This window comes from Mustela erminea, chromosome 2 (genome assembly GCF_009829155.1).
Source record: "Mustela erminea isolate mMusErm1 chromosome 2, mMusErm1.Pri, whole genome shotgun sequence".
Taxonomy (NCBI): Eukaryota; Metazoa; Chordata; class Mammalia; order Carnivora; family Mustelidae; genus Mustela; species Mustela erminea.
Genome location: NC_045615.1, coordinates 20,323,180 through 20,336,125, shown reverse-complemented (window position 1 = coordinate 20,336,125; position 12,946 = coordinate 20,323,180). Strand labels below are relative to the sequence as shown.

The 12,946-nt window shown below is 35.4% G+C and overlaps 1 protein-coding gene across 6 annotated transcripts in view; it reads left to right on the top strand.

The window, feature by feature from the left end:
• Positions 1-5,133, top strand: part of TTC29 (tetratricopeptide repeat domain 29) — a 236,286-nt gene extending 231,153 nt beyond the window's left edge. For all 6 annotated transcript variants that reach the window (XM_032332464.1, XM_032332460.1, XM_032332461.1 and 3 more), the window contains 2 exons: positions 4,299-4,368; positions 4,651-5,133. In XM_032332464.1, coding sequence (XP_032188355.1) covers positions 4,299-4,368; positions 4,651-4,681 — 101 coding nt within the window. In that variant the 3' untranslated portion in view covers positions 4,682-5,133. The remainder of the gene's footprint in view (positions 1-4,298; positions 4,369-4,650) is intronic.
• Positions 5,134-12,946: the final 7,813 nt, after the last annotated feature.

Genomic DNA, 12,946 nt, shown 5'->3' with positions numbered 1-12,946 from the left:
TAGAATAAGGCCACTAAAAATGTTTTGCATGCCAAAATTATAAAAACTCATTTACCTTCTCATTCTCAAAAGTGCTAGTCAGTGTCTCCTCCATTTTAATTCACATTCCTCTACCAATACATTTTTAAAATCACATTTGTATATAGTACTGTATTATATGAAAATTACACTCCATTGTTTTCAAGGGAAGTGATGGGATCGTAGATTGATTGCAATTCAGCATTTGCTGACTTACTCTGTGGTTCTTTGGTACAGTGTAGGCTAAGTGGGGGTATAAATAAGATTCTTTTGTTGTCCACCTGAGGGAATCTAGCACTGGAGAGTCTACTATTAGCAACAGAAAAGTGCCTCTTTCCACTGAAATGGTAGACAGTATAAGCAAATGTCATACTCTCAAATTTGTATTGATTCTGGTCTCCTTGTCGGAGTGGTAATGGTCCCAATTATCCAGCTTCCTTGAAGTCCTACAGATCAAACATCACAAATCACATTCTAAGTCAAACCCACAGTACAAAACCTAGGTTAGGAATCAAAATGAGTGCTTTTGCAATAGTGTAACCAAGAACAAACAGTTCCGTGGTGCTCTCCTTGTTGCAAATGAATAGAAGTATCAGAACACCTGAATGGTGAGCTCAGGTGTTCCTGGGTATAAATGAATCATTGCTAAGGCTTCCCAGCACAGAGAGAGTGTGACTGTCTTTTATTTAAACAAGCAACTGTGGCCTAAGTTTGGTAAAAGAATAGCTACAGATACAGCTATTCTTCCCAAAGAACCCACTTGGGAAATTGGCCCAATAAAAATCACCTTTCCTCAGCATCTGGAGAATGAATGCAAAACAATTATTTGAGACAAACCAGGCGTAATTTTAAACTTGGAAAATCCAGAAAAGACTTTCCCAGGTTAAGAAATATTGTTACATCTTGGGGTGCCTGGGTGCCTCAGTGGGTTAAAGCCTCTGTCTTCGGCTCAGGTCGTGATCCCGGGGTCCTGGGATAGAGCCCCGCATAGGGCTCTCTGCTCCGCGGGGAGCCTGCTTCCTCCTCTCTCTCTGCCTGCCTCTCTGCCTGCCTGCGATCTCTGTCTGTCAAATATATAAATAAAAATCTTTAAAAAAAAAAAAGATATTGTTACATCTTGCCAAACCAAAGGGAATGCTGAGTTTAAGACATTACACAGTACTAAATTGGTATTAGGATGTAGGATGTTCTATATATTGTCATACAATGACAAATATTAAACTAAGAAAACCCAAGGTAGTTCCTTACCTAAAAGAATGATGTCACTTAAGGTAAAGGCTAAGCTCCTGTTTCAAAGAGTCCCCAAGGTACAGTAGCTTAAGAATACACAAATTTGTTTCTTCCTTAAGTGAGCAGTCTGCATACACAAGGTAGCTCCACAGGCATTTAGGGGACCATGATCTTGTGCTCTGTTGCTCCACCATCCCCTGGAGCCGGGTTTCTCAAAATTGCACTATTGAAATTTTGAACTGAATTATTTTTTTGACGGTGAGAGGGCTGGGGTACAGCTGTCATGGTCACTGCAGGATATTTAGAAGCACCCTTGGCCTCTACCCCATGGATGCCAGTAGCATTTCCACCTACGAGTCGTAACAATGAGTAAGTTCTCCAGACATTTCCAAAAGCCACCGTGGGACAAAACCACTCCATAGGGTGTTGTCATTATCTACACATTAGAAACTGAATCATCGGGGTAACGGTTCTATTGTCCAAGATTGAGGAAAAGGGAAAATTTAAGAAGGAATAAATGCCCAATGTCTAACACTCAGACCCAGAAGCAGTGTGTGTTACTTTGTTTACATTCAATGGTGAGAATTTAGTCATGTGGGTACAACTAAATATTTATTTGCTGATAAGGGAGATCTAATGGTGGGGGAGAGGAGGGACTCTGGTAAGTGGGAGGCAGAAAGAATTACTGGAGCCATGTCTTTTGTGGGCAAGAAATGGTGAAATCTGGGGTTAGCCTTAGATGGGAGCATAGGTAAGACAGAGCATATAGAACAAAAACAAGTAGGAAATTAACTATTAATACGGAGCTTGTGGAAGGTTTTTTCTATCTTTTACTTCCTTCATGAAACCAGGAAATACATCATCAGCTGAAAACAATGATCCATGGGCAGGATTAGAGGTTTGGGAAAATAGAAAGCGCTAAATAACCATCTGTGGCAGAAGAATGAATAGACCAGGAATGTTTAATAGGATGGCTATTTAATGTCTATGGCTATGAATTTAAAGTGAGGCTTGGTTTTTCCTGTCACACTGAGGTATATAGTACAGGATAGGAATAAGGAGACAGCTGGATTTATCTAGGATTATAGTTTTGTCAAGTGAATATGGTGAAGTGGGAAAAGGGCCATGAGGTCAGGCTTTAGGCAAGGGAGAGAAGGGCCATAGAATTTAAGTTAAGTAAGGGAGAGGGGGATCAAAATGGGGAGGAACAATGAAAATGTGGCAGGACTGGGAGTCCCAGGGAAGGAGATGAATTGCTGGTGTTAGGGAACTAGAAGGAGTGAGCTAGAAAGATAAAGCTAGAAGACAAGTCTTTGAATGTTGGCAACTGAATTTGAGGGGGGCTTGAAGTTATTGCTAATGACAGGGTCTAAGTTTATCCACAAGAATCAATGGCTACAGTAGGGTGTGGGACCAGAGCTAGAAGAACAGCACTCAAGGAATTGAGATCCAGGGTGAAGAATCTTCTGCATGGACATTTAAATTGCAAAATGAAGAAAGTGGTAGTAAAGTACAATGAGCCAATGATAAAAAATCAACGGAGAATGAGCCTTGTTGTAGGTAAATCACGATAGTTGAGTGTATAAACTGATGACTAAGTTTTAGGAAGAGAAGGAAAGAAAGTGAATGTCCTGGAGGGAAATGGTAGGGTGTAAGCAGGACACCTATCCATCTCCAGGCCCAATGATAGCAAGACTGACAAAAAGAAAAGCAAAATAGGCTACTGGGTTGGAGGTGTCCTCTGAGCACAGCCACGTTTCTGTTAGAGCAAGAAAGTAATGGGAATTTTGGAAAATGGAATAAGAATACAGAGGAAATGTTTCAGGAGTTATGGCAGGAGATGGGGACAAAATACAGAGCTTTGCAGAAAATAAAATATAGGAAATGAAGGGGAATCTGGAGACTGAGGCCTGTGATAAGCAAGAATAAAGAGAATATTATTAGATTAATCCCACTGGATTCAACTTGAAAGTTAAAAGGACAGATATGAAACTTAAGTACAAAATTAACATGCCTATTTATACGTATAAACTTCCCATATCTGATATAATTATTTGGATACTTTATATTGCTCTCTAAATTCATTTTTCTTCCAAGTATTGTCTTAACAAATCATTTTATCCCTCAAAAGGTAGCTATTGGGGGCACCTGGGTGGCTCAGTGGGTTAAAGCCTCTGCCTTCGGCTCAGGTCGTGATCCTAGGGTCCTGGGATCAAGCCCCGCGTCGGGCTCTCTGCTTGGCGGGGAGCCTTCTTCCTCCTTCTCTCTCTCTGCCTGCCTCTCTGCCTACTTGTGATCTCTGTCTGCCAAATAAATAAATAAAATCTTTAAAAAAAAAAAGGTAGCTATTGCTGTTACCATTTTATATGTATCACAAGAATTCTGTGGGTTAGGAATTCAAGCATGGTTTGAATGCTAGACACCAGTTGAGGTCACCCAGTAGTGATAGTCAGTTGACAGGTGACTAGTCTGAGATTCCAAGACAGCTTCCCTCATAGACAGGAGCCTTAGAGGGATGGCTGGAACTCTAGACTCAGCTAGAACTGTCAACTGGAGCATCGTCTATGGGACCTCTCCAGAATGGCAGGGTGGTAGGGCTTATTATATGGTGACTTGCTCCCTCCAAAGCAAGCACCCCAAGAGAACCAGAAGGAGGCTATACAATCACTTCTCAGCCTTTTGGCTAAGATCAAGTGTAGAAGGAAGCTGCACAGCTTTTTCTCACCTTGCTTCAAAAATCATGTAACCACTCTCACCGCATCCTAATGAATACAAGAGTCTTAAGCCTAGCACGGGTTCAACAGAAGGTGAATTAGATTCCACCTCTGGGTGGGGGAGTGACAAGTTCATACTGCTGAGGAACATGTAAAGTAGGAGATATCATGGCCATCTTTGACCAATATACTCTGCCTTGGTGACACAAGTGATCCATACAGTTCTGTCATACAGATGATAAGGGTAGATACCTCTGAAAACAATTCCCAGTAAATTGTAAACTGTAAATTGTATTAGTGACAAACAATTGAATTTATACATCTTTTTCCCTGTAGGAGAACCTAGAAAATGCACAGTGGAAAGTTTAAGTCAAGACCCAGAGAATTTGGAAGAAGAAAATAGTAGGTATGGTAAATCAAGTAAAAAGTTTCTGTTGCATGCAAATTAAACAAGAGGCTACATATAAACTATTTCTCCAAACATAAGAAGAATAATTTCATCTAGTACTTGATAATACTGAAACACTATCTTAAAAAAATCACAGATTTAAATATCACATAATATTAAGTGTTTTTTTATCTTTTAAGCTACATCTGAAAATTACAAAATAACTAAATGTCTTTCAAGTGAATTTTTTTTACTTTCTGCCTCAATGTAAAATTAAATTTTGTAATTTATTTGTTTCAGATTTCCAGATAATCAAAAAAATGAGACTTAAACCAGCTTTGGACTCATCAACAAAGCAAGAAGAGATCTATCATGTCACCTTTATCTTCGATAACTGTAATAGGAGTATGTTACAAGTAATACAGATAAAATTATAATAAATCTATGACTATGTTTAGATTGGATTTTGTATTGCAGTGTATTACCACAAATTTAATCTAACTCATCTAAATTCATGAAAATAATAATACATCTCAAATGCTTAGAAATATCAACAATTATTCTTAGAACAAATTGTAAAATTTTCCTTTTATCCACTATTCCACAAGGAAGAGTGTTATTATAGAATCAAAATTTGGTTATATCTAATGAGAAAATCATTTTAAACTTAAGGAAATCTATGCTGAATAAATACGGGAAAAATATTAAAATTTCAGGAAGCTTTTTCAACATAGATGAAAGGACTATAAGCAGTGAAGACTCTCATATTGTACCATTTAAAATAGTTTCCTTTACAGAGGTAAAGCAAACTACCTCTGGAAAGAAGACTTCTGTTTCCTCTACTCACACCACTTCTGACACCAAACACATGATATTTTACACACCAAGCAATTCTCCAGTTCTCAGTAGACTGGGTGTCTTACAATTTCACTCAACTCTGACACTAACTGCCAGGAATTAGCACAGATCCCAGATGAAGGGACCATTTCACAAGACTGGTTCCCACCACAAATGCCAACAAATCCCAGAGTGTCGCTTACACTCTGACTGACTTGGTTACATACTGGGGATTCCCACGACCCCTCTTCCTTAACATCAAAAATTTGCTATATCAGCTCCTGGAACTCAGGGTAAGGTATTTACATTGCCAGTTTATTATGAAAAATGCAATACAAGATAGAGATAAGCAGCCAAGTAGAAGAGATACATTGGCAAGATATGGGAGAGGGGGCCCAAACTTCCAGGCCCTCCCTGGGTGCATCACCTTCCCAGCACCTCTGTGCATTCACCAACCCAGAAGCTCTCCAAATCCTTTCAAATCCTGGGGTTTGTATGGAGACTTCACAATATAGATATGATTGATTAATCATTGGCCATTACTGATTAACACTTCAAAGATCAGAGGATGGGGCTGAAAGTTTCAATCCTCTAACCATGTGGTTGGCTCCCCTGGCAACCAGACCCCACCCTTAAGGGCTTTCCGAAAGTCACCTCATTAACATAAACTCCAGTATAATTGAAAGGGTCTTGTTATGAATGACAAAAGATGATCCCTTCACCTTTATCATTCCAGACCTATTTCAGGAACTGGGGACAAATACAAAAACAAAAGCAAAAACAAATATTATAACAAAAGATGTTCCTTTGACCTTTAACTCTCTAGAGCTGTTTATGGAACCAGGGACAAAACCCAAATGTTAATTTATTGTATTATATTAGGAGCTCCATGCTAGGAATCAGGGACAAAGACTAAATATATATTTCTTACAATATTACATTATACTGTGTAGAACCGTATTTTATGATACTTTTAGCTGATATATATAGTTGAACCTTGAACAACACAGGTCTGAACTGTGTAGATCCACTTATATGTGCATTTTATATATATAAATATAGTACAATACTGTGTATTTTGTCTTCCTTATGATTTTCTTAATATTTTCTTTTCTCCAGTTTATTTTTTTCTAGCTTAATTTCTCTAACTTACTTTATATAATACATATAACATACAAAATATGTTTTAATCAACTGTTTATGTTATCAGTAAGGCCTCCAGTAAACATTAGGCTATTAGTAATTAAGCTTTGGAGGAGTCAAAATTATATGTGGATTTTGATTGGGGAGAGGATTGGTGCTCCTAACCCCCACTTCGTTCAAGGATCAACTGTATAATAAAATATGTCCATGTCAATTTTAAAAGATTAAGAAAATTCTTCAGTCTTAGGCCCCTCCCCTAATGTGTCTTACCATAATAAATGAGCTGAAACCAATGGTTTTCTATACAAGAGCAAAATCTCTGTGTTCCCCATCTCACATTATCTGATCAGATAGAACTATAAGATAGGTTCAAACAGAGGGGCTTGTATATCTAATCTTGGGTTGGAGAATGCCTTCCTAACTAAGAAATTAACAGAATTAACAATAACTACAACCTACGTGATTACATTAAAATATTCATACAGTGAAAATGTCACTAAACAAAGTTAAAAGATCAATGACAGAAGAATTTGCAACAACAATAAAAAAAAACTAATGCTCATTAAAAATAACTTAGGAAAAAAGATTAATAAAGAAGAAGAGGAGGAGGAAGAAGAGGGAAAGAAAAAGGCAATCTAATAAATTAAAGGACAGAGCATACCACTGGAGTTCACATTTGTTTTCAGCTTAAAATAAACTGTTACATTTTATGTAAGCCTATGGTAACCACAAAGCAAAAGCCTATAGTAGTTACACAGGACATAAGGGAATATGAGCATAACACTACAGAAAATCATTGAATCACAAAGGAAGAGAGCAAGAGAAGAAGAAAGAAATGAAAGAATTATAAGGCAGCCAGAAAACAAGTTTGAAAATGGCAAAAAGTCCAATCTATCAATACTTATTTTAAGTGTAAATGGACTAAATACTCCAATCAAAAGACATTGAATGGCTAAATGGATGAAAAACAAAACAAAACCCAACTATATATCACCTATAAGAGACTCTACTCAGCTTTAAGGATACACAGGACTGCCAGTAAAGAGATGAGAAAGAATGTTACATGAAAATGGAAACCAAAAGAAAGCTAGGATAGCTATATTTATATAAGACAAAATAGACTCTAAGTCAAAGAATGTAACAGGAGACAAAGAAGCACATTATGTGATAATAAAGGGAACAATCCAACAAGAGGGCATAACATTTGTAAATATTTATGCACCCAACATAGTAACACCTAAATATAGAAGGAAAATATTAACAGACCTAAAGGGAGAAATAGACAGCAATACAATAATACTAGGGAACTTTAATACCCCCACTTTCATCAATAGATATAGATCATCAAGACAGAAAATCAATAAGGAAACATTGGCCTTAAATGACACATTAGACCAGATGAACAGACATATCCAGAACATTTCATCCAAAGGAAACAGAGTTACACATGGAACATTCTCTGGGATATATCATATGTTAGGCCACAAAACACATGTTTAAAAATTTAAGGTGGAAAACATATTAAGCATCTTTTCTACCCACAATCGTATAAAACCTAAGATCAATTACAAGAAGAAAGCTGGAAAAATCACAAATATGAGGAGAGTAAACAACTTGCTACTGAAAAACCAATTGGTCAACAAAGAAATCAAAGAAATTTTAAAAATACCTTGAGACAAATGAAAATGGAAACACAGCACACCAAAACTTAAGGGATGCAGCAAAAGCAGTTCTAAGAGGGAAGCTAAAAGTGATAAATGCCTGCATTAAGAGGGGTGGAAAAAAGATCTCAAACAACCTAACTCTATACCTCAAGGAACTAAAAAAACAACAAATGCAGCCCAAAGTTAGTAGAAAGAAGGAAATAGCAAAAATCAGAACAGAAATAAATGAAATAGAGACTAAAAAGACAATAGAAAAGACCAATGAAAATAAGAGCTGGGGTTTTTTGAAAAAATAAAATAGACAAAACTTTAGCTGGACTCACCAAGAAAAAAAGGAAGAGGATTCAAGTAAACAAAACCAGAATTAAAAGAGTAAATGTTACAACTGAAAACACAGAAATACAAAGAGTTGTGAGACTGCTATAAGCAGTTATACACTAACAAACTGGACAATCTAGAAAAAAAGGAGAAATTACTAGAAACCTAAAACCTACCAATACTGAATCATGAAATAGAAAACCTGAATAGACCAATTACTAGTAAGGAGATTGAATCAGTAATCAAAAACCTCTCAACAAACAAAAGCCCAGGACTGATGTCTTCACTGTTAATTTCTACCAAATATTTTTATTTTTTTCATATTAAGTAATTAATTTATTTGTTTGTTTATTTTCTCACCAAATTTTTATTTAAGTCCTAGTTAGTTGACATACAGTGTAATACTGATTTCAGGAGTAGAATTTAGTGATTCATCACTTATATGCAACACCTAGCTGTTCATCATAACAAGTGCCCTCCTAATGCCCATCACCCTTCTAACCCTACCCCACCCACCTCTCTCCATCAACCCTCAATTTGCTCTTTATCATTAAGAGTTTTATGGGCCCCTTGGTGGCTCAGTTGGGTAACCATCCGCCTTTAGCTCAGATCATGATCTAGATCCTGGGATTGAGCTCTGCTCAGGCTTCTTTCTCAACAGGAGTCTGCTTCCCTCTCTCTTCCTCTCTCTCTCTCTTTCTATCCCTCTCCACTGCTCATTCTCTCTCTCTCTTAAATAAATAAAAAAATTTTTTTAAAAAGAGTCTCTTACGGTTTGCTTCCCTCTCTCCTTTTCTCCTCTTCCCATATATTCATCTGTTTTGTTTCCTAAATTCTACATATAAATGAAATCATATGGTATTTGTCTTTCTCTAATTTATTTTGCTTAGCACAATACACTCTAGTTCTATCCATGTCGTTGCAAATGCCAAGACTTCATTTTTTATGGCTGAGTAATATTCCATTATATACATATATCACATTTATTTATTCATCAGTTGAATACTTCTACCAAATATTTTTTAAAGAATTAGGATCGATCCTTCTCAAACTCTTCCAAAAAATACAATGGGGAACATCGCAAAACTCCTTCTATAAGGCCAGCATTACACTGATGTTAAAAACACTAGAAGAGAAGAAAATTACAGATCAATATCCCTGATGAACATAGATGTAAAAATCCTCAACAATGTATTAGCAAACTGAACATAACATATTAAAAAGATCATATCCCATGATCAAGCAGGATTTATTCCAAGAATGCAAAGATGATTCAAAAACTGAAAATCTATTACTGTGTTACATCATGTTAACAAAATGAAGGGTAAAAATCTTATGATCATCTTAATAGATGCAGAAAAAGCACTTGAGAAAACTTAACATCCATATATAATAAAAATACTCAACAAAGTGAGTGTAGATGGAACATACCACAACATAACAAAGGCTATATAAGACATGCCCATAGCAAGCATCATACTGAAAAACTGAAACCTTTTCCTCTAAGATGAGGAATAAGACAGAATGCCCACTTTTATTCAACGTAGTCCTAGCCCACAGCAATTAGTCAAGTAAAAGAAAGAAAAGGCATTAGACAGGAAAGAGTAACAGTTTCTATTTGTAGTTTCTATTTTCTATTGCAAAATACATGATTCTGTATGTAGAAAGCCCAAAAGACTCTACTAAATAACTCTCAGGACTAATAATAAATTCAATAAAGCTGCAGGATAGGGTATCAATATACAAAAGTCAGCTATGTGTTTATAAACTAATAATTATCAGAAAGAGAAATTAAGACAGTATTTCCATGGCATCTAAAAGAACCGAACACCTAGGAATGAATTTAAGCAAGGAGGTGAAAACATGTATACTGAAAACTATAAGATATTGATAAACTGAAGAAGACACAAATAAATGGGTAGATAATTCTATGCTCAAGGATTAAAAGAATTAATATTGTTAAAATATCCTTTTACCCAAAGCAATCTACAGATTTAGTGCAGTCCCTATCAAAAGTCCAATGGCATTTTTCACAGAAATAGATAAACTATCCTAAAATTTCTATAGAATCACGAAGTCTCTGAAGCTAAAGTATTCTTGAAGAACAGAGCTGGAAGCATCGTACTTTCTGATTTCAAAGTATATTACAAAATTATAGTAAAGTAGCATAATAGTGGCTTAAAAACAGATCAATAAAACAGAACAGAGAGCTCAGAAATAAAACCATGCATATATGACCAATTAATTTACAACAAAGGAACCAAGAATATACAACAGGGAAAGGATAGTCTTGTCTTTCTTTCTTTCTGTCTGTCTTTCTTTCTCTCTTCCTTCTCTTAGGATGGTCTTTTCAATAAAAGATTTGAGAAAACTGGACAGTCATATGCAAAAGAATGAAACTAGACCACTGTTTTACACCAACCACAAAAATAAACTCCAAATTGATTAAAGAATGTAAGACCTGAAAACATAATACTCCTAGAGGAAAACATAGATGGTAAGCTCTCTGACATCAGTCTTGAATGTGGTTTTGTATTTGACACCAAAAGCAAAGGCAACAAAAGCAAAATAAACAAGTGGGACTATCTTAAACTAAAAAGCTTTTGTGCTGTAAAGGAAAGCATTAACAAAATGATAAGACAACTTAAATGGGAGGAAAATATTTACATATCATTTACTTAATAAGGGATTAATATCTAAAATATAATACCTCATAGCAAAAACAATTCAATTTGAAAAGGAGCAGAGGAACTGAACAGACATTTTTCCAAAGAAGACATACAGATGTCCAACAGGTACATGAAAAGATGCTCAACATCACTAATCATCAGAGAAATGCAGATCAAAACCACATTGAGATATCACCTCACACCTGTTAGAATGGCTATTACCAAAAAAACAAGAGATAACAAGTGTTGGTAAGGATGTGGAGAAAAGAAAGAAAATTGCTATCTCAAAAGATATATGCACCTCCATGTTCATTGCAGCATTATTTATGATAGCTAAGACATCGAAACAACCTAAGTTTCCATTGATGGATAAATGTATAAAGAAATGTGATATATAAGCAAATATATAATATGTGTGTGTGTGTGTGTGTGTGTGTGTGTATCTCGTTCATTCCATGCACACAGACAAAATTGAATTTTATTCGGCCATCAAAAAGAAAGACATTCTGCCATTTGCAACAATAGTGTTGGACCTTAAGGGCGTTATGGTAAGTAAAATAAATCAGACAAACACTATATGATCTCACTTATATCTGGAATCAAAAAAACAAAAACTCATAGATACAGAGAATATATTGGTAGTTGCCAGAGGCAGAGTGGGTAATGTTCAAAATGGGTGAAGGTGGTCAAACGATACAAATGTCTAGTTATAAAATAAGGAGCACCTTGCTGGTTCAGTCAGTGGAGCACGCAACTCTTGATCATGGGGTTGTGAGTTCAAGCCCCATGTTGGGTATTTAAAAATTATTTTTTTAAAAAATCTAAATAAATATAATAACAAAGTAAGTTCTGGGGATAAAATGTAAAACATGGTGACTATAGTTACCAATGCTATATCATATATTCGAAAGCTTCTAACAGAATAGATCTTAAAAGTTCTCATCACAAGGGATAAAACAAATTTGTAACTGTGAGGTGATGGATGATAACTTACTGCAGTAATCATTTTACAATATATATGTATATGTATATATATATATATATGAATCAAATCATTGTGTCATACACTTAAAACTGATACAATGTTATATGTCAATGATATGTCAATAAAATAGGAAAAAATTAAAAAGTTCTTTAAAAAGGAAAATTAAAAGACAGATCACAAGCTAGAAGAAAATATTTGCAAAAACCTATCTGATAAGGACTTGTGTATATATGACTCTTATATGCAAATATATAAAGACTCATAACTCAATAAGTCAAAAAATGTAAAGTAAGTCACTGAGGAAACATTTGAAAAGATATTTCACCAAAGAAGACACATAGATAGCAAATAAGCACATGAAAAGGTCCTTAAAACCATTAGAGAAATGCAAATGAAAACCACAATATCGCACTAAGTGCCTTAGAAAATGGCTACAACTTAAAAGTCTGACATTTCCAAGCATTGAAAAGATGTGGAGCATCTAGAACTCTCAAAATCACTAATGGAAATGCAAAATTGTACAGCTGTTTTGGAAAAGTAAGTTTAGTAGTTCGTTATAAATTTAAATGCACACCATAGGACCCAGCAAACCACGCTTAGTTATTTACCCAAAAAAGATGAATCACACACAATTCTGTGTGAATTCACACACAGACCTGTGTGTAAATATTTATATCAATTATATTCAAAATGGCCAAAAAGTGGATATAACCAAAATATGCATCTACTGGTGAATAGATTTAAAAAATTGTGATATATAGAATGAAATACAACTCAGCAATAAAATGAAAGCAACTATTAATAAACATAACAAGATGAATTTCAAAAACATTATGCTAAGTGAAAGAAGCCAATCACAAAAATTACATTCATATAATATTCTAGAAAAGCCAAAACTGTAGAATAGAAGTCAAATTGATGGCTGCCAAGAGCAGGAGATAGAGGAAGGCAAGTAACTGTAAAAGGACATGAGAGATTTT